We start from the raw sequence: 22,443 nt of genomic DNA on the forward strand, positions 1-22,443 counted from the left end.
GCGGTCCGTGAGTTCGAGCCCCGCGTCGGGCTCTGGGCTGATGGCTCGGAGCCTGGAGCCTGTTTCCGATTCTGTGTCTCCCTCTCTCTCTGCCCCTCCCCCGTTCATGCTCCGTCTCTCTCTGTCCCAAAAATAAATAAACGTTGAAAAAAAAAAAAAATTTAAAAAAAAAAAAAAAAAAAAAAAGAAAAGAGCCCCTAAATAAAAATAGGTAATGGCAGAAGACTACAAACATGACAGATGGATATTAAAGCAAATTATAAATCCACAAAAGTAAAACACTGTGTTATTGGCACAATAAAACAGAAAAGATCTTCATAAATAGATTGCAGTAGGAATGTGATAGAAGATAAAGGAGACTGAAAAAAATAGTTCAGTATACATGAGAATAAATTTCAGATAAAAAGAGAACTAAATGTTAAAGATAATTTTACATATGAAAAGGAATAAAAGTGTGCTAAGTATTTACTTTTTGTGAAAGATACATGTATAGATTTTACAACCATAAAGAGTAAAACTTCAATACGTCAAAAATTTTATAACAGAATTTAAATAACCAGAAGAACAGGGACTTTGTCCTAGTTACTGCCATATCTCAGAGCTTAGAATAGTGGCTGATGTATTTTAGATTTGTAAGTAACTTACTTTTATCAAATGATAGCATGTAAGTCCATTCCTTTGTATCAAACTTAGTACAGACTTTTTTTATATTAAAAAATGGTTAAAAATATCTACAATTTCTACCCTCAAAAAAGTCATCTGGGATTTTTATAGGGATCGCATCAAGTCAGTAGGTCAGCTTGGGAAGCACGGCCATCTCAACATTGCTAAGTCTTCCAATGAATGAACACGGTATGCTTGTCCAATTATTTAGATATTCTATAGTCTCTTTCAACAATGTTCCATAGCTTTGAGAGTACAAATTTCACACTTCCTTTGTTAAATTTATTCCTAAGAGTGTATTATTTTTGATGCCATTATAAATGAAATCATTCTCTTAATTTCATGTTTTGAATGTGCATGACAAGTTTATAGAAATACAATTGATTTGTGTACATTGATCTTGTATCCTGCAACCATGCTGAACTCGTTTACTAGTTCTAATAGTTTTTTGGTGGATTCTTTAGGAATTTCTACATATTTTATCATATCCTCTATGAATAGAGATCATTCTACTCTTTCCTTTCCAATATGGATGGGGTTTTTTTCTTTCTTTCTCTTGCCCAACTGCCCTAGCTAGAACCTCCAGCACAATGCTGAACTGAAGTGGCAAGAGTAGATATCTCTGCCTTGTTCCTAATCTTAAAAGGAAAGCACGCAGTCTTTCACCATTAAATATGATGTTAGCTGTGGGCTTTATAGTCTATGACCTTTATCAGGTTAAGGAAGTTCTCTTCTATTACTATTTTGTTGAGTGTTTTTATAATGATGGGATGTTGGACTTTTTCAAATGCCTTTTCTGAATCTGTTGAGATGATCCTGTGATTTCCCGTTTTTAATTCTACTGATATGATACATTACATTAATTGCTTTTTAGATGTTAAACCAATCTTGCATTGCTGAGATAAAACAAGCTGATTCTACAATTCATACAGAATTTCAAGGGACCCAGGGTAGCCAAAACAATCTTGAAAAAGAACAAAACAGGACTCACATTTCTCAATTTTAAAACTTACTACAAAACAACGGTAATTATGACAGTGCAATACTGGCACAAATATAGAAATACAGATCCGTTGAATTGAATTGAGAGTCCCAAAATAAACATATGTTTATGGCCAACTGATTTTTGATAAGAGTGTCAAAACCATACAAATGATGCTAGGACAAACTGGCTATTCGCATGCAAAAAATGAAGTTGAACCCTTTCCTCATACCATAAATAAAAATTAAGTCAAAATGGATCAAAGACCTAAATGTTAGAGGAAAACTATAAAATTCTTAGAAGAAAACATAGAGGTAAAACTTCATAACTTTGGTTTTTGTAATTTATGAGGTGTGGTTTTTATGAGTACTTTCAAAGAAATTGGTAAGAAAAGTAGTAAAATCCTCAAGAAGAAATAGGGAAAGATAAAAATGCCAATTCATAAAAGAAATATAAACACCAAATAACACAAAAAAAAATCTAACATCACCAGTTGCTAAGAAATAAGAATGAAAACAAAGCTCATTTACCTACCAAATTATCATGGTGTTAAGGAGTGGGGGAAGCATAGCACATTAGACGTAGATATAGATACACATACACTTGTACATATGAATACAGATATTAGATGGATGTTGAATTGTTACTTAAAAAAATTCCCAGGGGCGCCTGGGTGGCGCAGTCGGTTAAGCGTCCGACTTCAGCCAGGTCACGATCTCGCGGTCCGGGAGTTCGAGCCCCACGTCAGGCTCTGGGCTGATGGCTCAGAGCCTGGAGCCTGTTTCCGATTCTGTGTCTCCCTCTCTCTCTGCCCCTCCCCCGTTCATGCTCTGTCTCTCTCTGTCCCAAAAATAAATAAACGTTGAAAAAAAAATTAAAAAAAAAAAAATTCCCAAACACACACACTTGTGGAAGAAAGTAAACCAGTAAAGTATTAGTAGTTAAACTGTATTATAAAATTATATAAATAAAAATTATATATGTATATATATATAATTACATATACATTATTTTCTTGGCATAAAAAATAGTAGGTGTTTTAAAAGCCTACACACAAATAGATTTTCCTTGTGATGTAATGAAAGGAATTAAAGGAACAATGAAGAAGAGAGCATTTGGAGAGAAATGCAGGCCACTACCCAGAGCAGAGGGTTCACAAAAACATTTCTGTTGCTACAACCCAACACCCAGGAATGGAGGCAACAGGTACTACAGCAATGTGCTCACTCATGTGGCAAACATCCTTATTTATTACCTGCTTTGGAAGTAACAAGCTGCAGCACAAGAGGCCGTCTGGTTACAATGCCCGACCCTCGAGGGAGAAAGTCCCTAAAAAAAAAAAAAAAAAAAAAAAAGAGAGAGAGAGAGAGAGAGAAGGAAAGAAAGAAAGAAAAGAAATAATAAATTAAGGCATTTTACATAATTCTGATTACCTACAAATTTATAAGTCAAGTTCCACAGTAATTCCCCTAATTCCCAACCTGTCAGTGCATCACATGTCCAAAGAATGCTAGGCCCACTTTATAAAAGAATCATGTGCAATGTAAAAAAAAGGAAGGGGGGAAGGCCCCTTATATTGAATATTAATCCAGGTGTATTATCATAATGACCTCACTAGAATATGTCACTCATTCATTTAGCTGTAATCAATAAAAGTTTACATTAAATTACTTTGTATTTTCATTTCACATTCATTTTCAGAGAGTCAGTATTTATAAAAACATGTGATACAGAAAACTCCTTTTGGTAATTAAAAAATTCAGTGAGGCAACTGGGTGGCTCAGTCACAGAAGTGTCTGACTCTTGATCTCAGCTCAGGTAATGACCTCACAGTTCATGAGATAGACCCTCACCTTGGGCTCTACACTAACAGCTGGGAGTCTGCTTGGGATTATCTCTTTCTCTCAGTGCCTCATTCACTCTCACTCTCACCTGCACAGGCGTGTACACACTTTGTCTCTCTCTCAAAACAAATAAATTTTTAAAAAAGATCAATATTAGCACCATCAAACACTGACCATTATTAGAGGTAAGAAAGGCATTTTAGACCATGCCTTGTAAATATCCTGAAATTTTTTCCAATTAAAGGTCACACATAAAATGCAGGATTAAGTAGAGATACATATTGTGTATGTAGAAATTAACAGCAGAAAAAACACTGAAGCTTGAGGTTTTTTGTTCTCGTCCCTGATAGGTGAGAGTTTATTTAAAATGGGAGTTTTTTAACAAATAATAATTGTGTTTTAAGTGCATGTTAATATACACTAGACCAATAAAAAAATGCAGCTAAGAAAGTATTTTATAATTACATCTGCAATGCCACATAAACCAGTACTGATTGTGCAATGTCAAATTCATTAATATACCTATAACACAGCTTTTAAATGCATTTAGTTTTTTTAATGTTTATTTATTTTTGAGAGAGAGAAAGACAAAGTGGGAGCGGGGGAGGGGCAGAGAGAGCAGGACACATGGAATCTGAAACAGGCTCCAGGCTCTGAGCCATCAGCACAGAGCCAGACGCAGGGCTCGAGCCCACAGACTGGGAGATCATGACCTGAGCCAAAGTTGGACGCACCGACTGAGCCACCCAGGCACCCCTAAATGCATTTAGAATGCCTCACAACTTCTGGAAGATTCATCATTTTAAAAGTCACAAAATTCCATTCAAAATAAACTTCTGACTCAATGGCAATGTTTCTCAAAAATGGTTCCAGGACCACCAGAAAGCGTTATATATCCACAGATGCCCAGGATTCATCCTACATCTACAGATTCAGAATGCCCAGGGAAGATGTGCAGTATCTGCACTTTTTTTTTTTTTAATGTTTATCGATTTTGTTGAGAGAGAGAGAGCAAGCAGGGGAAGGGCAGAGAGAAAAAGGGAGAGACAGGATCCCAAGCAGGTTTTACAGCTGTCAGCACAGAGCCAGACACAGGGCTCAAACCCATGAACCATGAGATCATGACCTGAGCCAAAATCAAGAGTCTAACGCTTAACCAACTGAGCCACCCAGGTGCCCCTGCAGTATCTGTACTCTTAACAAACTCCAGGGGTTTCTGATGTCCACCATGGTTTGAGAAACACTGACTTCAAGTCAGGATACATTACTCAACAATTCAGTGGGTGATAATAGCATAGGTCATACTATGAGTTTTGTAGAAAATCTGGCAGAACAGAGCTTCAACACAGTGGGATTTCAAGGAACAACAGCTTATAAAAATGGCAAAGTCCAGTGAGAATGCTACAGAACCCAAGACTTTAGCTCTACTGATCCTTTAGAATAGAGAGTTGCAGAGATAAAATTAAAATTTCCCCTACTACACATAATTTATTTTGCAAATGCTCATGTAAAGTCTAACAGAGGAAATGACACTGAACAGCCTCTTAACTAAATTAAAGCTTTATTCCTTGATTCCAAGGACTGTTTCATTTGGAATACCATACGTGACTAAAATAAATAATAGTGAAATTACAAACTTGTATTGATCCCGAAAATGGCAATCTGAAATAAATAATATTATTTATTCATTAAAAAAAAAATCACTGAGAAACTAAAACGTGCTGGGGAGATGCTGTGGGCATCACCCTACACTAGTTTCACACCAGAAGTTTGAAATCTAATGGGAAGATAAAGACATGCACGTAGAAGACCATTAAAGAAGGGAACAGATTAACTACACTGGAGTTCAGAAAAGAGAGACCAATAATCTCTAAATACGTATAATGAAATACCCTTTTAATATTCTCCAGGAACTATATTAGAATATTTTCTAGTTTTTATGGTTTCAATGGTTTTATGGTTCTAGTTTTATGGTTTCAATAATCACTTAAAATTTAATCAGAACAAGGACAGCATCTACTCTGTGTCTAAAACCAAAACCTAGAAAAAAGAAGTTAACTTGAGAATCAATATGGATAAAAGGAAAACAAAACAAAAGTCCATAGCACAGAGTGGGAGGGAATCTGTTTGAGCTATTAGGACTCTGAATGAGATTTTAGGATGTAGAGACAGATGATGCCAAAGACAAATAAATATTCATATCTTAAATGCCTGAATAATGCCATTTAATGAATCAATAAAATATTTTCTTAAAAAAATAAAAAGAGGTAAAGAAGAAGGGGGAAAAGGAAAATGGAAGAAAGAAGTTTAGTTACTTAATACCTTCGTGCTGAGATCTGTTTCAACTCATGTTTATGGCCATCTATTTATAATGTAGATTTAGTAACAATCCCTTTGAAACATTATTAAAGCAAAATATAATGTATCAAATATTTTAAATAACAATTACCATGTGTTTGACTGAAAAGTAAGCCCACAGATACATCTAACATTTTTCTCTACTTTTTTTATTAAACAAACAGAACTTTACATGAAAAGTAATAAATGGAGGGGCGCCTGGGTGGCTCAGTCGGTTAAGCATCCGACTTCGGCTCAGGTCATGATCTCGCAGTTTGTGAGTTCGGGCCCCGTGTCGGGCTCTGTGCTGACAGCTCGGAGCCTGGAGCCTGCTTCAGATTCTGTGTCTCCCTCTGTCTCTGACCCTCCACCCGTTCATGCTCTGTCTCTCCCTGTCTCAAAAATAAATAAACGTTAAAAAAAATGTTTTTTTAAGTAATAAATGGATTCAGGTATCCAACCTCACTTCTTACTAACTCATACTTACTGGCCCCCTTCCATCCTACCTCCGATACATATATTCTCACCAAAAATCAAAAGATTTGGTAACCAAATCCTGCTATTTGGAAGTCTCTGGACCTCACAAGAGTATCTAAGTGCAACAAGCACTGGAGAGAAATTTCTCTCTTCTGACGACTACGTGACTGATCTGGCATCCTGAAAATCCATGTCATTCTGATGATCCAGCAGCATGAAGACCATATGCCCAGCACACTGCTGCTGTGAAAAGCTGAGGGGTGAGCTCTCAAATGAAACCCAGAGAGCCTGGCTTTGAGCCCCAGTTCTGCCAATGAATGCACAAAATTCTCTTTAAACCTTAACTTCTTTTGCTACTAAACTGAGACAACCCTATGGATCAAATGAAATGCAACATATGACAACTTTTTTAAAAATTTTTTATGTTTATTTTTGAGACAGAGAGAAACAGAGCATGAGTGGGAGAGGGGCAGAGAGCAAGGGAGACACAGAATCCGAAGCAGGCTCCAGGCTGTGAGCTGTCAGCACAGAGCCCGACGCGGGGCTCAAACTCCCCAACCGTGAGATTGTGACCTGAGCCGAAGTCGGATGCTTAACCGACTGAGCCACCCCGCACCCCCAATATAGCAACTTTTTAAAAACCAAACCACTATAGAAAAAAGTAGTACTATTACCATTATTGTTGCTATAATATAGCCACAGCATGTTTTCCCTGATGTTGCCGTATTCTCTCATCTCAAATAAATAAATACATAAAAAGCCTCCACACATAATATTTTAACATTCATGAATGGAAGTTAAAGATGAAGAGCCACAGACCCCACTTGAACTGTACCCTTGGTGTTGACTAGCTGCACTGGTTCAGAAAGCTCAGTTCCTTATAGCTGCCTCCAGCAGGGAGTCAAGACACTGATACAAACAATTATGAATAATTCATTAGCCATTGCATGCAACCATCCACTTGAATTTTACTATTTTCTATGCAATAGGTTGGTTCTCCTGTATGTATACCTTATGGGAAAATTACTTTGCTAAATTAATGCAGAAAAAAATGACTTGCTTTTAGTTACTGTGGATTTAAACTATAATTTCTATTTATGGTCATGTATATAAAAATATAAAATTTGCACGCCATGTTTCTCCAACGTGAACCTTCAAGGTAAAAAATAAGAAGAGTAATCTGAAGGGGTGCCTGGGTAGCTCAGTCATTAAGTCTGCAACTTGGGCTCCCGTCATGGTCTCCTGGTTGGTGAGTTCAAGCCCCACATAGGACCACCTGCTGTCATCACAGAGCCTACTTCAGGTCCTATGTCTCCCTCTCTCTCTGCCCCTCCCCCGTTCTCTCTCTCAAAAAGTAAATAAACATAAAAAAAAGAGTAATCTGAAGACTAAGTACCATTTAACTAACTCCACTCTATTGACTGAGTGTCTTATTTATGTACTTATGGTTGGATTATACAGATTTTAAGGCAGGAAGAGCACTTCCCTCTCGATGCCACATATCAGCTACAACTCAAATGCCTTTCTTCTCTCTCAACCCACCTTAATAAAGCATTAATCTGCACGGTCTTAATAGCTGCTCTTCAGACAATAAATCGATGCTCTTTCATGGTTTCCTGACTTCTGCACAAAAAGTAGAGAACAATTCCCACTCTATGGTCTAAGAACCATCTTGATAATATTTCTTATTGGCTCTTCCAGAAACTTAGTTTACCAAGAAATATTGTTATTGGACCACTACGAAATGACTGACCTTTGGAAGCCTAAAAAAAGGAGAGCAGACTTGCTGTATCAACCAAGCTAAAAGAAGTTTCCCCATTAGCAACAAAAAGTAAATATAGAGAAGTTTTTCTTTAAGATAGATGTTGAGGGGCGCCTGGGTGGCTCAGTCGGTTGAGCGTCCGACTTCAGCTCAGGTCACGATCTCACGGTTCATGAGTTCGAGCCCCACGTCGGGCTCTGGGCTGATGGCTCAGAGCCTGGAGCCTGCTTCTGATTCTGTGTCTCCCTCTCTCTCTGCCCCTCCCCCATTCATGCTCTGTCTCTCTCTGTCTCAAAAATAAATAAACATTAAAAAAAAAAAAGATAGATGTTGAAATGATCATTAACCAGATGATTTGCTTAATAAATACGTTTAACATCTGCCCAGACTGAAGACACGAGGCATAACTTATACTCTCCAAGAAGTTAATTCATATAGCTGATTCATTCAAAGATAAATAAGTTTAGTCTTAGAAGAGAATAGCATGCAAATGATACAACAAACACGACAGGTATATGATTAATTAAGCTCCACACAAGGTGAGATATTGACATAGATCAGGCAATAATCTATTCTGCTTGGAGGAAACGATTTCAGAGAGGCACAAGGTAGGAGGCACTCACAGGGGATGTACAGAGACATGGAAGAGTGAAGTAACACAGAATATCAAGGAACTGTAAATATTAAAGAGAGATCACAATGAGGTAGAAAAGAGTCTGAAGAAGAAGGCAGGACCAGACCTCAGAGGCCTCCACTTGTATATATTTTTTTTCTTCTTCTAAGGCACTAAAGAGTTTAACTGATCAGATTGGCATTTCAGAAAAATCCCTGGGGGACTATATAGACAATGTTGAAAAAAAGAAAAAGACAGGGAGACCAGTCACTAGCTTGTCCAGGTCACTGAGGATGAAGATAATAAAAGTTAAGCTCAGAGCAGTAATGGCAAGAGACAGAAGACAACAGAGACAACAGACAATTGGCAGGACGTAACGATCATTTTGATGTGGAATGACATGAGATGGAGGAGTTAGAATAAATCTCACAGTTCTGGTTCGGTTAGCTGGCTGAATAGTGGTGCCATTAACCAGAACAGGAAATACAGTAAGGTCCAATTATAGCTGTTATTTATATAGTATTTATCATGTGCCAAGCACCATTCTCATTTGATCCTCAGGTAGATGCTATTGTTATTCTCACTTCACAGATGAGGAAGCTGAGACAGAGAAAGGTCACATAATTTTCTCAGGGTCACAAAGCTACTAAGTGACAGATCTAGAACTCCAACCCAGAGAATCTAGTTCTGTGCTAATGTGACCATTAGACTACACTACACTGTAAAGGAATGGGGAAGAAGATAAGGGAATATATTTGTACATACTGATGATCCACAGATGTCTGGAGAATATCAAAATGGAGACAACTACTCAGTTAGACTGAGCAACTGGACCTCAGAATAAAAATCCTGTCTAGAGATAATAATCTGACAGAAATCCATGGGGCAGGTAGTTAAATCCAAGAGAAAACACAAATAGGAATGGAATGGAGAAGAGTGATGAATATGGACTAAGGAAAATACCAATATTTAATGGACACTGAAAGAAACAGAACTGACAGATTAAGAAGGGGTCTACAGAGAGGCAAGCCAAATACTATAAATCAAAGGTATCCCTAAAGTCACACTAGCCTCTTAGTTACCTCCACCTAGATGTCTCATACTCAAGCTCTACAACTCATTATCGTCTACCCAACATGCTTTTCCTCCTTCATTCCCAATCATAGTCCAAATCATCAGTATCCACATATGTTAGCCAAGCGAAGTACATGGAAAGCATCCATCCTTCATTTTCCTCTGTCTTCATGCTCTTAATTGGTCACCAAGTCCTGCTGATTCTACCGTCTTAATATCTCTTAAATTCAAAAAAGGTCTCTTCTCTATTTCAATAACCACTTCAGGTACCACCAATGCTCATATACGCTACTACAATAATCTCCCAATTAATTTCCCTGCACCCAAATTGAGCATACTCTAACCCAATCTAAACCAATCAACAATGACATGTCCCATCACATCATTTCCAACTCTAAATCATTCAATCATTCTCCATTGTCTTTAACATGAAATTCAAACCATCAACAAAGCAGATAAAAAGTCGTGTTCTTTTGTGGAAGTCTCCATATGCACCTGCAATCTCGGGCTCAGTGCATCGGCACACTCCATATTCGCCTCCTGGGATACCCATCTCCCACTTTTCCCTCTAGCCAACTTCTACTTGATTTTCAACACTCACCTCCATATCATTTTCCCTTAGACGCCCTCCTTGAAATCTCCCACGCATACCTCTATCTAAGCTCTTAACATACACATGTTACACTGGTCTATTTACATGTCTGCTCCCTCACGCCTGTGTTCTTCCCAATGCCTCCTTCAGTGCCCAAGCATTAAATATTTCTAATACTTTCTACCTACCCATTAAGGGAGATTTCCAATAGCCCCATATATTCATATCATGGAGGGAAAACACTGTCCTATCTGATTCCACAACCAGCAGATAGCTAAGTGGCATTTTACATGTACAGAAAGAACAGATAAGAAAACTCTCAATTTATAATTTATTGAGGTCATTTAAGTTAACATTTTTATTATGAACATTTAAGGTCCAACAATACTGGGGCAACTGGGTGGCTCGGTTGGCTAAGTGTCTGACTTCAGCTCAGGTCATGATATCATGGTTCATAAGTTTGAGCCCTGAGTCGGGCTTTGTGCCGACAGCTCAGAGCCTGGAGCCTGCTTTAGATTCTGTGTCTCCCTCTCCCTCTGCCCCTCCCTCACTCGTGTTTTCTCTCTCTCTCTCTCTCTCTCTCTCTCTCTCTCTTTCTCTCTCTCAAAAATAAACATTTAAAAAAAATTTTTTTTAAAGATCCAACAGTATTTCCCCAAGTAAAAAATACAAAATACCAGATGGGCCAATATTCCTGACTACCTAAAGACACAGAATAGAATTTGAAGGAAACAATTTTTTAAAAAAACTCCCAGAGCCAATACACTTTTAAAAATTATTCCTTAAGGGGTGCCTGGGTGGCTCAGTCAGTTAAGCGTCCGACTTTGGCTCAGGTCATGATCTCATAGCTCATGAGGTCGAGCCCCATGTCAGGCTCTGTGCTGACAGCTCAAAGCCTGCTTCAGATCCTGTGTTTCCTTCTCCCTCTGCCCCTCCCCCGCTCACCATCTCTCAAAAGTGAATAAACATTTAAAAAAATTTTTTTAAATTATTTCTTAAAAACAGGCATGCCTCTTCCAAAAAACTTATCTTCAAAATATAATTTTATGTGTTCCCAAATAATTCCTGAAGGATTACTATCTTGAAGTCCTTTAAAATGATAAAACTCAAAGTCAATTAGAGGGAAAAGAAGGAAAGAGAGGCGAAGAGGGAAAGGACAGATAGAGAAAGACACAGTGAGAGAAAAACAGACAGGTCCCTGCCAAATACTGCCCACCTCCTGCCCCAAGAAGCACTGAGGTCATGTATTCCACATGCTAAACACAATGGTGCTGTTAAAATCCCTGTGTGCTTCTATGCCTAATCCCGGAGCTTTTCCAACCATTACAATGCCACTTTAACTGTTGAAGGAAATAATTTTGCCAAAATCTACAGATTTAATAGGAAATTTTCCAAAGAAGTTGTCTTTTTTTTTTCCCTAAATTCTTAGCACAGTATGAATATTAGCATTTACAGATTTGTAAAAGATCACATTTTTCTGTTATTAGTCACTATATAATTTGAGGTATTCAATAAATACCATCATCATTTTGTTTGAAAAACATAGTTACAAATCCATATGCGGGAAACACTGTTTTTATTTTTTTTACTAGCATTTATGGAATTTTAATTCAAATTTACCTTTCATTCACCAAACTCAAAATTTCTAAGAAAGTTTTTCATTAAATCTAATTAATCAATAATGAATGGTTTCCACTGCAACATCCAAAATGCAAAATTTCTGAGTCCAAGATCTATAAACTGAATGAAGAAGCCAGTTTTTAGTTCACAAATACCATGCGTTCTCTCCAACGGGAAACTCTCAATAACTTAATGCCTTCATATTTAATCCATTTTATTTGCTTTTTCACAAAGCCAGCTTGCTCAAAAATTAAAGCATCAGATTAGTGAGTCCCAGCATGAAGGAGAGGCAAAAGGCTCTTGCTCTGCTCCACATCACATGGATGGGTCTATTGCCACACAAACGGATGACAAAAGGGACAACCAAAGAGGCTGCTAGTTGCCTGCCCAGTATCTATTTATACCTTATTTCTTATTAACAGAATCCCAATTTTGTTGAGAATGGCAATGGGACCAACTTTACGGTAAATAAAAATATCTGTATTTCCCAGCCTCCCTTGCAAATGGGGTATCCACATAACTAAGTTTAATCAGTAAAACATAAGTTAACAAATAGTTCCTTTAAAAAGGTCTGATTTAGCTAATGTATACCTTCTGTCCTTCCCTCTGCTTTCTTCTCCTTGTCAATTATACATAATAGCAGAGCTACAGAAACCATCTTAAGCCACAGGGCAACCTTGAAGATAAAAGCTATGGACTAAGGATAGCAGAGCAAAAGAAGACTGTCTAATACAGTGATGGCATTATGAGTCACTAACCCAGACTGGTACATACTGCCTAACAAAATGAGTAAGAAAAAGAGAGACAGAGAGACTACATTTTAGAATAGTGTTTCTCAACCTTCTTTCTTTTACTACTCTCCTAAAGAGTCTTACTATACATTTTTCTCCACTAAACTTTCCCCCATTAAATTTAATACAAACAGACACACTGTATATCAGTAAATGTTCTGCATGTACATATGTGCTTTATACATGAGAAGAGTAAGATTACTTTTGTCCTCCAAGAATCAACTTTTGCCCCTTGGAAGCAATCTCACCCCCACTGAGAATATGTGCTATGGATCAGAGGAATAAGAGAACCCAGAATGCTAAACATTCATCCTGTCAGTCATCCTTTCCTTCAGGGTTTCTAAGAGAGATATGTGGAGGAAAGAAAAGGTCAGAGAGCTTTTGCCTCAAACCCCTACATATTCTCCTCTGAATCCTGGAAACATGGGTTGGACTGTATGGAACCCTCATCTGGCCTAGTTATGAGGCAGGCTTAAGGCCTAGTACCAAAAAAGGCTAAAAGGCCTCCTTTGCTCCTTTTCCATGAAGCCCATATATGAATCTCAGACCTTTGTACGTTGACACTATAGTGGGTAGGAAAGGCCCAAGTGTAGATGACCACACCTCATGAGAAGAAGCTAGGACAAGAGAACACTTATCCAATGACAAGGGGCAGGACTAGTGTAGGTAGCCACTTCAATTGACCTTGCCCCAAGACTGGACTTGGAGAAATATGACCCAATTACTGTCCTTGGTCCTGATTGCTTATTAGCAGTTCCTTGCAGGGGCCTGGAAGAAAAGAGTATGGATAAGAGTAGACGGAAACTTCTATAGTCAATACTATGCTCATCTGTTTTCACTCTTCCTAAGATGTTGGGGGAAAAATTAGGTATTTAACTTAAAGCCAAAAGAGTCAGTTTTTCCACTAAAAAATAATGGAAAGCCATAGCCTCCAACTTCAGTTCAGTTAAGCATCCAACTTCAGCTTAGGTCATAATGTCATGGTTGGTGAGTTCAAGCCCCCACAGGGCTCTGTGCTGACAGCTCAGAGACTGGAGCCTGCTTCGGATCCTGTGTCTCCCTCTCTCTCTGCCCCTCCCCTGCTTGCTCTCTCTTTCTCAAAAATAAAAAACATTAAAAAAAATTTTTTTAATAAAAAATAAAAAGAATGGGAATTGGATTTTCTAATTATCAAAGAGGGATTTAACTAGATCCTTGGATCTAAATCTCCCTTAATACTCTAGAAGCTTCATCTATTATTTACCCAGGCATACCTTTTATTCCAAGAACATCAGATTCCCAAGTGACTTCACACTAATTTCAGGCCTTTATCTTGAGTCTTCTACCACAGAAGCCCTTCCCCAAGACATCACCTTTCTTTACCCATCTCACTCTAAAGACAGAAACCTCAGACCTTTTGTACTTGTACACTACAGTGCCTTCAAGAAAGCATTTCGTGAAATGTTAATATATTTAAATGTCTCACCCTCTTTATTCCAAGGTACCATGAACCCCCGTCACATCCCCTCCCCTAGAGAAGCTATCCTAGGACAAGGACCTCATTTCTAAAAGGCCAGTGTTTGGCACAACACTTGACACAAATAAAGTCATCATTATAGGAATTAAAACTGTGAATTTCTTGGGAAGACAAATTTTAAGAATTAAAAAATAAATATGCAAACATTTATAATTAAAGATATAGGTATCATGTATGTGATCTATTCTTTTATTTTTTTACCTGAAAAAGATTTTTTTTTTTGTCTATTTAGTTGATTCTTTTTTCTGTGATCCTGTACCATTGACTGGAAACTTTAAAGATCAAAGGAAAAAGGAAGAAGGAAAGGCACTTAATATCTAATAGATAGATATCTAACAATATCTAATAAATAGATTCATATATACTTATAACATACATATTATAAATATTTAGCTATTTCTTATCTTAAAGGTTACCCTTGAAATGATATTCCCAATGAAAGGTTCAGAAATACATGTTTAATAGCTCCAAGTCCTAAAATGTACTAAAGGTAGCCAGTGGAAACACATAACAGAGTCCAATAAATTCTTGCTTACTACTTAATACATCCAGCTGACTAAAGAAGGTTTATTGATGAGTAAACTTAAAGAATTACTTTCTCTATCTACACCTCTCTGAGTACAGCAATTAAACTATATCACCCAGTTGTATATATGAAGAATAATATGTAAACTACACATCCACCAACAATCGGTAAACTGATAGTGTGTGAATGAAAAGACACTTTATTTACAGTCCAAACTACCTGTTGTGCTAAAATGATTGGGGTGGCTCCCTGTTTGTTCAGAGTGGAGAGCATCACAAAGCACATTTGCCTCAGCAGCAATGTTTTCTCTTTCTCCTGAGACCTACTAGCATGCTTTATAAACAAGCACAGAAGCTTTTGAAAATTTAAGAAGTCCAAAGGAAAACAGACCATTAGGTTGAAAATAAAATAATCAAGACTGGCAGGATCTACTAATAAATTATGGCCATGAGAGTTTAAGATAGTATTTAACATGAGAAACAGAACAAAGAAATATTAACTCTATTCAAAATCTGAATTTCTCTACCTTTACTAGAATTTTATTAGATAAATATATAATATTTCTATCTGTGAAGAGCTTTTAAACATTTCTTTTCAGTAAAGCATGGTGGTTAAGAGCACAGATTCTAGCACTGAAATTCCTGGGTTTGAATTCAGGATCCACTACTCTTTGGCTCAGTTTCCTCATCTGTAAATTGCAAGTAGGTTGGGGATAGAATAATAGGAATAATACAATCCTTTATCTTTGGGTGCACTGTGACATGCAACTCAAATTTTCTTCAGATTTAAGAAAGGTAAAATGAGGTCTGAAACTTAAGCTGTGTAATGGAATCTGACTCAGCACCTGGAATCAAACATACTATTTCTGTAGCAAAACAAATGAATATTCACAGTAATAGAAATAAAAGCACACCATGAATAGCCTCACATCAATCAGGTCAAGTTTGCCAGTAAATGGGTTCAGGTCAATATAAGTTTTGCCAAATGAGTTACAAAAATAATACTTAATTTTCAGATAATTTTGCATTCTGCAATTGTAGACAAGAAGACTGAAGTACATACTAGGCACATAGTATGTGGTCAAAAAGTTCAGCTGCCATCGTCATCATCACCATCATCATTAGGATTTTTAGAAGAAATAGTAGTAAGTTATGCTGATATTTATTTAATTAATTAATTACACAAATTTGTTTCAGAATATATCTCCATAGCAACAAGTAGTGATTATCTTTGGCTAGCCATAAGCATGTGACTTTAGGGCAAGCTAGATCTAGTTTTTCATAGTGTATCTAAAGTTTTGAGTGATATGAAAAGGAAACTATATCAAAATAAACACCTGTAACTTTAACTTTTTCAACTACTTCCTAGAAAGTCATCAGCTACCTGAAGGCTTCATTGTCTAAGAACCCTCACCACTGTTCTACTGCTTTTCATGAGAAAGGTTAATACAAAACAAGGAATGAAAGCTTAAACCAACAAAAGAATCAACACACATTCCAACCACAGTGTGCTCAATTCAAATACAGAATGAAATGAACCCCCTGGCATCTAGAGTATTCACACAAGCGTGTGGCAAGTGTTATTTCTAGCCACTTAAAAGCACCAGTGAAAAGAGCTCAAATACTTAGAAAAGAAAAGATCTCCAATCCCATGAGGAGAGGCATTTATTAGCACTTAATGGCCCTCTTTCATTGCCTTTCCACTGACGCATCTCTAATTGTTCCAATTATAATTTCAAGTAACAAAACCAATAATGGTAAAAGCCTATAGTTCAGTGTATGCATTGTGAAAAAAAAGGTCTTTAACAGCACAAAGCAGATATAAAAGTATATGACAACATCGAATCTGGGCAGGCAATGTCACAATAAATAGAGAAAGGAGGTGGTATAAAATGAGCACTGGTCAAGAAACCAGTTTAAGTTCCAGCTGTGACCTCAACAGGCCATTTAATCTATAAGACTCAGTTTCTACATCATTAAAATGTGAGGACTAAACTAATGTCTTCCGATGCCTCTGCCACTCCCAAAATTCTACTAATCCCTGAATGCTAGAAGTAAATCAAGATACACAGAATCTAATCTCACCACTGGCTTTCTAAGCAATCTAAGGCTTCTTGTTTTTACTTCCATAACTGGGAATGTTAGTATCCAGTTTAAGTCCAGTGAATGCAAGGACTATGTCTTATATACTCCCCACTACCATGCATGGCACATAGCAGGTACTAAACATATTAAAGAGAAGAAGAAAAAGGGAGGCAGGCAGGAAACAAGAAGGCACAAAGACACAAAGCCAGGAAGGCGAGACGAAATTGGCTTACTAATTTAATCTGGCTACAGCACTGCACATAAGAGTGATGGGGCTTGGGGGTGATGGTGGGAGTTCAGAGCTGACACCCAAGAAAGAATCCTTGAAGACATCTTTGGTGCAAAAAGGTGATTGTATTAAAACACGGGAACAGGACCTGTGGGCAGAAAGAGCTGCACTGGTGTTGTTAAGAGTGACTGATTATATACCTTCAGGTTGGGAGGGGGTTAGGAACAGCATAAGTCTTTAAAGAATTTTGGAAGCAAGGTTTCCAGGACCTTGAGGGGCTAACTGTTGTTAGGAAAACGTCATTCATTACTGCTTAGTAAAACCTCAGTCATGAGACCCTTCAGATGTATATCAGGGGCCATATGCTTGGAGTATAATTGCCAACATATACTTGGGGGTTAAAGATGAAAGAGGTCTGAAAAGGAATTTTTATGTGTTTAAGGAGACTCACAGGATCCTGGTGGGGGTCAGGATAATGTTAAGCCAAGATCCCCTTTTGCCCCCAGCAAAGTGTCATCAAGGCAGCTGAGCTCCTAGAGGAAGGTCACTCTGCCTGTTTCAAGGACTTGTCACTGGGCTGTAGGCAGTAAGGGAGTTTAATTTTTCATTTGCCTTTGCATCCCACATCACCACGGCAAGCACTTAAACCCCCTTACATCTTGATGAGGATGATATTAGGGCTCCAGGAAACAGAGTCTATAGGTTTCTGGAGATTAGGCTATGGATAAGATTGCATTTTTCTTGCAATTTACTAAGTTATCCATGAACTGAAGGAGACTCCTGTTGTGCATGACTGTGATCTCTGTCAGTCAATCATTTGCTTTCTTTCCTTTCCCCTGTTCTTGGGCAGCCAGGAGTGTCTGAGGAACATCATACATATCCTGCCTTGGGGGGTGGGGGTGATGCTTTTAGCCTGTACTTTGCCCTCAGCTTGCCCCAGGTTCCCTCCTTAAGAGGACAGTGATGAAAGACAGCTTGAAATATGGGTTTCCTGCTTTTAAGAAAGAGCATATTAGGAAATTTCAAATTCAGAGAATATATTATATTAAAGAATATTACAGTTATAATATCTAGTAAATGTTTTCTGTCCTCAGAAATTAAGATGCTAAAAAACAAATGTGTGATATATTATGCAGGCTTACATATTAATTATTGTCATACTTTAAGAATGGAGAAAGCATAAATTATATTTTCTATTCTTGAATATTTTTCCTCATTGTTAGTATTTAATATTAATACAGGTAAAAAAAAATAAACACCAATCAATTAAAAATGAAAATACTGAGATTTGGAAGTGAGAGAGGAAAAGATAGAAATCTCTGGATAAAAACCAATTTTCTTTTTTTTTTAATTTTTTTAAATGTTTATTTATCTTTGAGAAAGGGAGAGAGAGTATGCAAGCCAGAGAGGGTCAGAGAGAGGATCCAAAGCAGGCTCTGCTGCCAGCACGACCTCAATGTGGGGCTCAAACCCACGAACAGCAAGATCATGACGTGAGCCGAAGTCAGATGCTTAACCAACTGAGCCACCCAGGCACTCTGAAAAGCAGCATTTCTAACACAAGATTTCAAACATTAGCAAACAACATTAACAAAATAGCAGCACTTTAAATTAATTATAGATTTATGAAACTAAATCTATACTACTTTTGTTAACCTGAACATGAATACTGTAAATATTCACTAATAGCCATAGGTCAATAGTCAAAAGTAGAGTGTAATTTCAGTTGTCATTGCCCACAGTTTATATTTTCATGAAGTTAACATACAAGATTCATATCCTATCTCCTGAGTCAATGAGATCTGAGATACAATAGACCAATATTTTTTTAAAATATGGGATGTGACCAATAAATAGATCATGAAATCAATTTTGTAGATCATGACTAATATAGTTTTTATAGTAAAAAGGAATAGAATTCCATGGAAAATATCTGAGCATATCACATGTGGAAATGTTAATTATTTCATAAAACTTCTGTTTGTTTTATAAACATGCAGTGGTTCAAAATGTAAAATATATTTCTTACAACGAGATACAGTCAATGTTTGAGAAACACTAGGTGAGTCTTCCCCATTCCATGTAAGATTGTTTGTAGTATTTTAGATATATTATAATTTTGTACTTCAATATAAAAAAATTGTTATCATTTAATATAGAAGCAGAGAATTTTAGAGTCTTAAAGAGTTTTATCAAGAGCTTGAAAATCCTAGATTATTGTATTTTAAGTCCCACAGGGGTGCAGTTTTAAATAGTGGATTAGTATAGGGCTCAATGAAAAAAAATGAGATTTGAGCAATGACTTGAAGGGGTGAGTGAGTTAGCAGATATGAGAGATATGAGAGATATGTGTCTGGCATGCTAGAAAGAAAGGAACAAAGGGAAGAAATCAAAGATTAGGTTAGAGGGAGAAAGAGAGGCCACTGTAAGGATTCTGGCTTTTCTCTATGTGAAATGGTGAGCTACTGATCTCACTTACATTCAAGAGGGAACAGACCTCATCATAATATAGGCCGCATGTGACATACCCACAGCTAATACCATACTCAACAGTAAAAAGCTGAAAGCTTTTCCTCTAAGATCAGGAACAATAAAAGAATCCTTATTCTCCCCACTTTTATTCAACACAGTATTGGAAGTCCTAGCCACAGCAATTAGGCAAGAAAAGAAAAAAAGACATCCAAATTGGAAAGGAAAAGATAAAACTCACTATTAGCAGATGAGATGATACCATATATATATATATATATATATATATATATATATATATATATATATATAATCCTATAAACATTGGGGTGCATGTGCCCCTTCAAAACAACTAAAGTGTATTATGCTAAGCAAAATTAGTCAGAGAAAGACAAATATATGACTTCACTCATACGTGGAATTTAAGATACAAAACAGATGAACATAAGGGAAGCAAAAATAATATAAAAACAGGGAGGGAAACAAAACATAAGAGACTCTTAAATATAGAGAACAAACTGAGGGTTGCTGGAGGGGTTGTGGGAGATGGGATGGGCTAAATGAGCAAGAGACATTAAGGAGGACACTTGTTGGGATGAGCACTGGGTGTTATATGTTCAGCATGAATCACTGGACTCTACTCCTGAAATCACTATTGCATTATATGCTAACTAACTTGGATGTAAATTAAAAATAAATAAATAATAAAAAATTAAAATAAATTAAAAAAAATGTTTAAGCCCTACAGACTTCACCAAAAAACTTTTAGAACTAAAAAATAAATTCAGTAAACTTGCAGGATACAAAATTAATACACAAATTCTATTGTGTTTCTGTATACTAATAACAAAATATCACAGAAAGAAATCAAGAAAATCCCATTTACAATTGCATCAAAAAGAATAAAATACCTTGGAATAAATTTAGGAGGTGAAAAACTATATTGAAAACAATAAAACATTGATGAAAGAAATTGAAGAAGATGCAAATAAGTGAAAAGGTATTATGTGCTTATGGATTGGAAGAATTAAAATTTGGGTCCATACTACCCAAAGCAATCTACAGAGACAATGCAATCCCTATCAAAATTCCAATGGCATTTTTCACAGAACTAGAACAAATAATTCTAAACTTTGTATGGAACCACAAAAGACCCTGAATAGCCAAAGAAATCTTGAGAAAAAAGCAAAGCTGGTGGCATCATAATCTCAGATTTCAAACTATATTACAAAACTACTGTAATCAAAACAGTATGGTATTGGCATAAAAACAGACACAAATATCAATGGAACAGAATAGATTATAAATAAACCTACACATATATGGTCAATTAATTTACAAACAGGAGGCAAGAATATGCAATGGGGTAAGGACAGTCTCTTCAATAAATGGTGTTGGGAAAGCTGGACAGCTACCTGCAAAAGAATGAAACCAGACCACTCTCTTACACCATACACAAAAGTTAACTCAAAATACATCACACTCAAATGTAAGACCTGAAACCATAAAAATCCTAGAAGGAAACATAGGCGATACGCTCTTTAACACTGGACTTAGAAATGTTTTTCTTGGATCTGACTCTAAAGACAAGAGAAACAAAAGCAAAAATAAACAAATGGGCCAACATCAAACTAAAACCAACAAATCAACAAAATGAAAAGGCAAACTACTGTATGGAGAATACATTTGCAAATCATACATCCAATAAGGGTTTAATATTCAAATATACAGAATTCATACAGCTCAGTAATAAAAAAAAAAACAGTGAATCTGATTTTTTAAATGGGCAGAGGATCTCAATAGACATTTTTCAAAAAAAGACATACAGATGGCAAACAGACACATGAAAAGATGTTCAACATCACTATTCAACATAGAAATGCAAATCAAAACCACAATGAGATATCACCTCACACCTGTCAGAATGGCAATTAGCAAAAAGACAAGTAAAAACAAGTATTAGCAAGGATATAGAGAAAAGGGAACCCTTGAGCACTGTTGGTGGGAATGTAAACTGGTTCAGTCACTATAGAAAACAATATGGAGGTTCTTCAAAAAATTAAAAATAGAACTACCACATGATCCAGCAATTCCACTTCTGGCTATCTACCCAAAGAAAACAAAAATGCTAATTTAAAAAGAGAAATGTACCCCTGTGATCATTGCAGTATTATTTACAATAGCCAGGACATGGAAGCAACCAAGGAATCCACTGATGGATGAATGGATAAAGAAGATGCATGTGTGTGTGTGTGTGTGTGTGTGTGTGTGTGTGTATGTGTATGTGTATGATAAAACAGTACTCAGCTATAAAAAGGAATGAAATCTTGCTGTTTGCAGCAGTATGTATGGACCTTGAGATTATTATGCTAAGTGAAATAAGTCAGAAAGAGAAAAGCAAATACCACATGATTTCACTTACACTCTATGTGGAATCCAAAAAATAAAATAAACAAAACAAAACCCAGATTTAATAGATACAAAGAACATATTGGGGTTGCCAGAGGGGAGGAATATGGGGGTTTAAAATGAGTGTATGAGACCAAGAATACAAACTTCCACTTAGAAAATAAACAAGTCATGGAGATGTAATGTACAGCATGGGGAATACAGTCAATAATATTGAATTAACTTTGGTGATGAATGGTAACTAGACTTATTGAAGCAATCATTTTCCTTTTTATAATAGTATAATATATTAAAATATAATTATTTTATTTTATTTTAGAGAGACAACAAGTGAGTGGGGGAAAGGGGCAGAGAGAGAGAGAGAGAGAGAGAGAGAGAGAGATCTCAAGCAGGCTCCTCACTCAGAGCAGAGCCCAACAAAGGGCTCAATCTCACGACTGCAAGATCATGACCTG

At 36.7% G+C, this 22,443-nt stretch overlaps 1 protein-coding gene across 7 annotated transcripts in view; it reads right to left on the reverse strand.

The window, feature by feature from the left end:
- DNM3 (dynamin 3) overlaps positions 1-22,443 on the reverse strand; it is a 570,520-nt gene that overhangs the window by 475,836 nt on the left and 72,241 nt on the right. For 6 of the 7 annotated variants that reach the window (XM_086693434.1, XM_086693431.1, XM_086693435.1 and 3 more), the window contains exon 2: positions 2,901-2,974. The exons of the other annotated variant lie outside the window; for it this stretch is intronic. In XM_086693434.1, coding sequence (XP_086549560.1) covers positions 2,901-2,974 — 74 coding nt within the window. The remainder of the gene's footprint in view (positions 1-2,900; positions 2,975-22,443) is intronic. 7 annotated transcript variants of the gene reach the window in all.

This window comes from Puma concolor, chromosome E4 (genome assembly GCF_028749965.1).
Source record: "Puma concolor isolate L17-30 chromosome E4, mPumCon1.1.hap2, whole genome shotgun sequence".
NCBI lineage: Eukaryota > Metazoa > Chordata > Mammalia > Carnivora > Felidae > Puma > Puma concolor.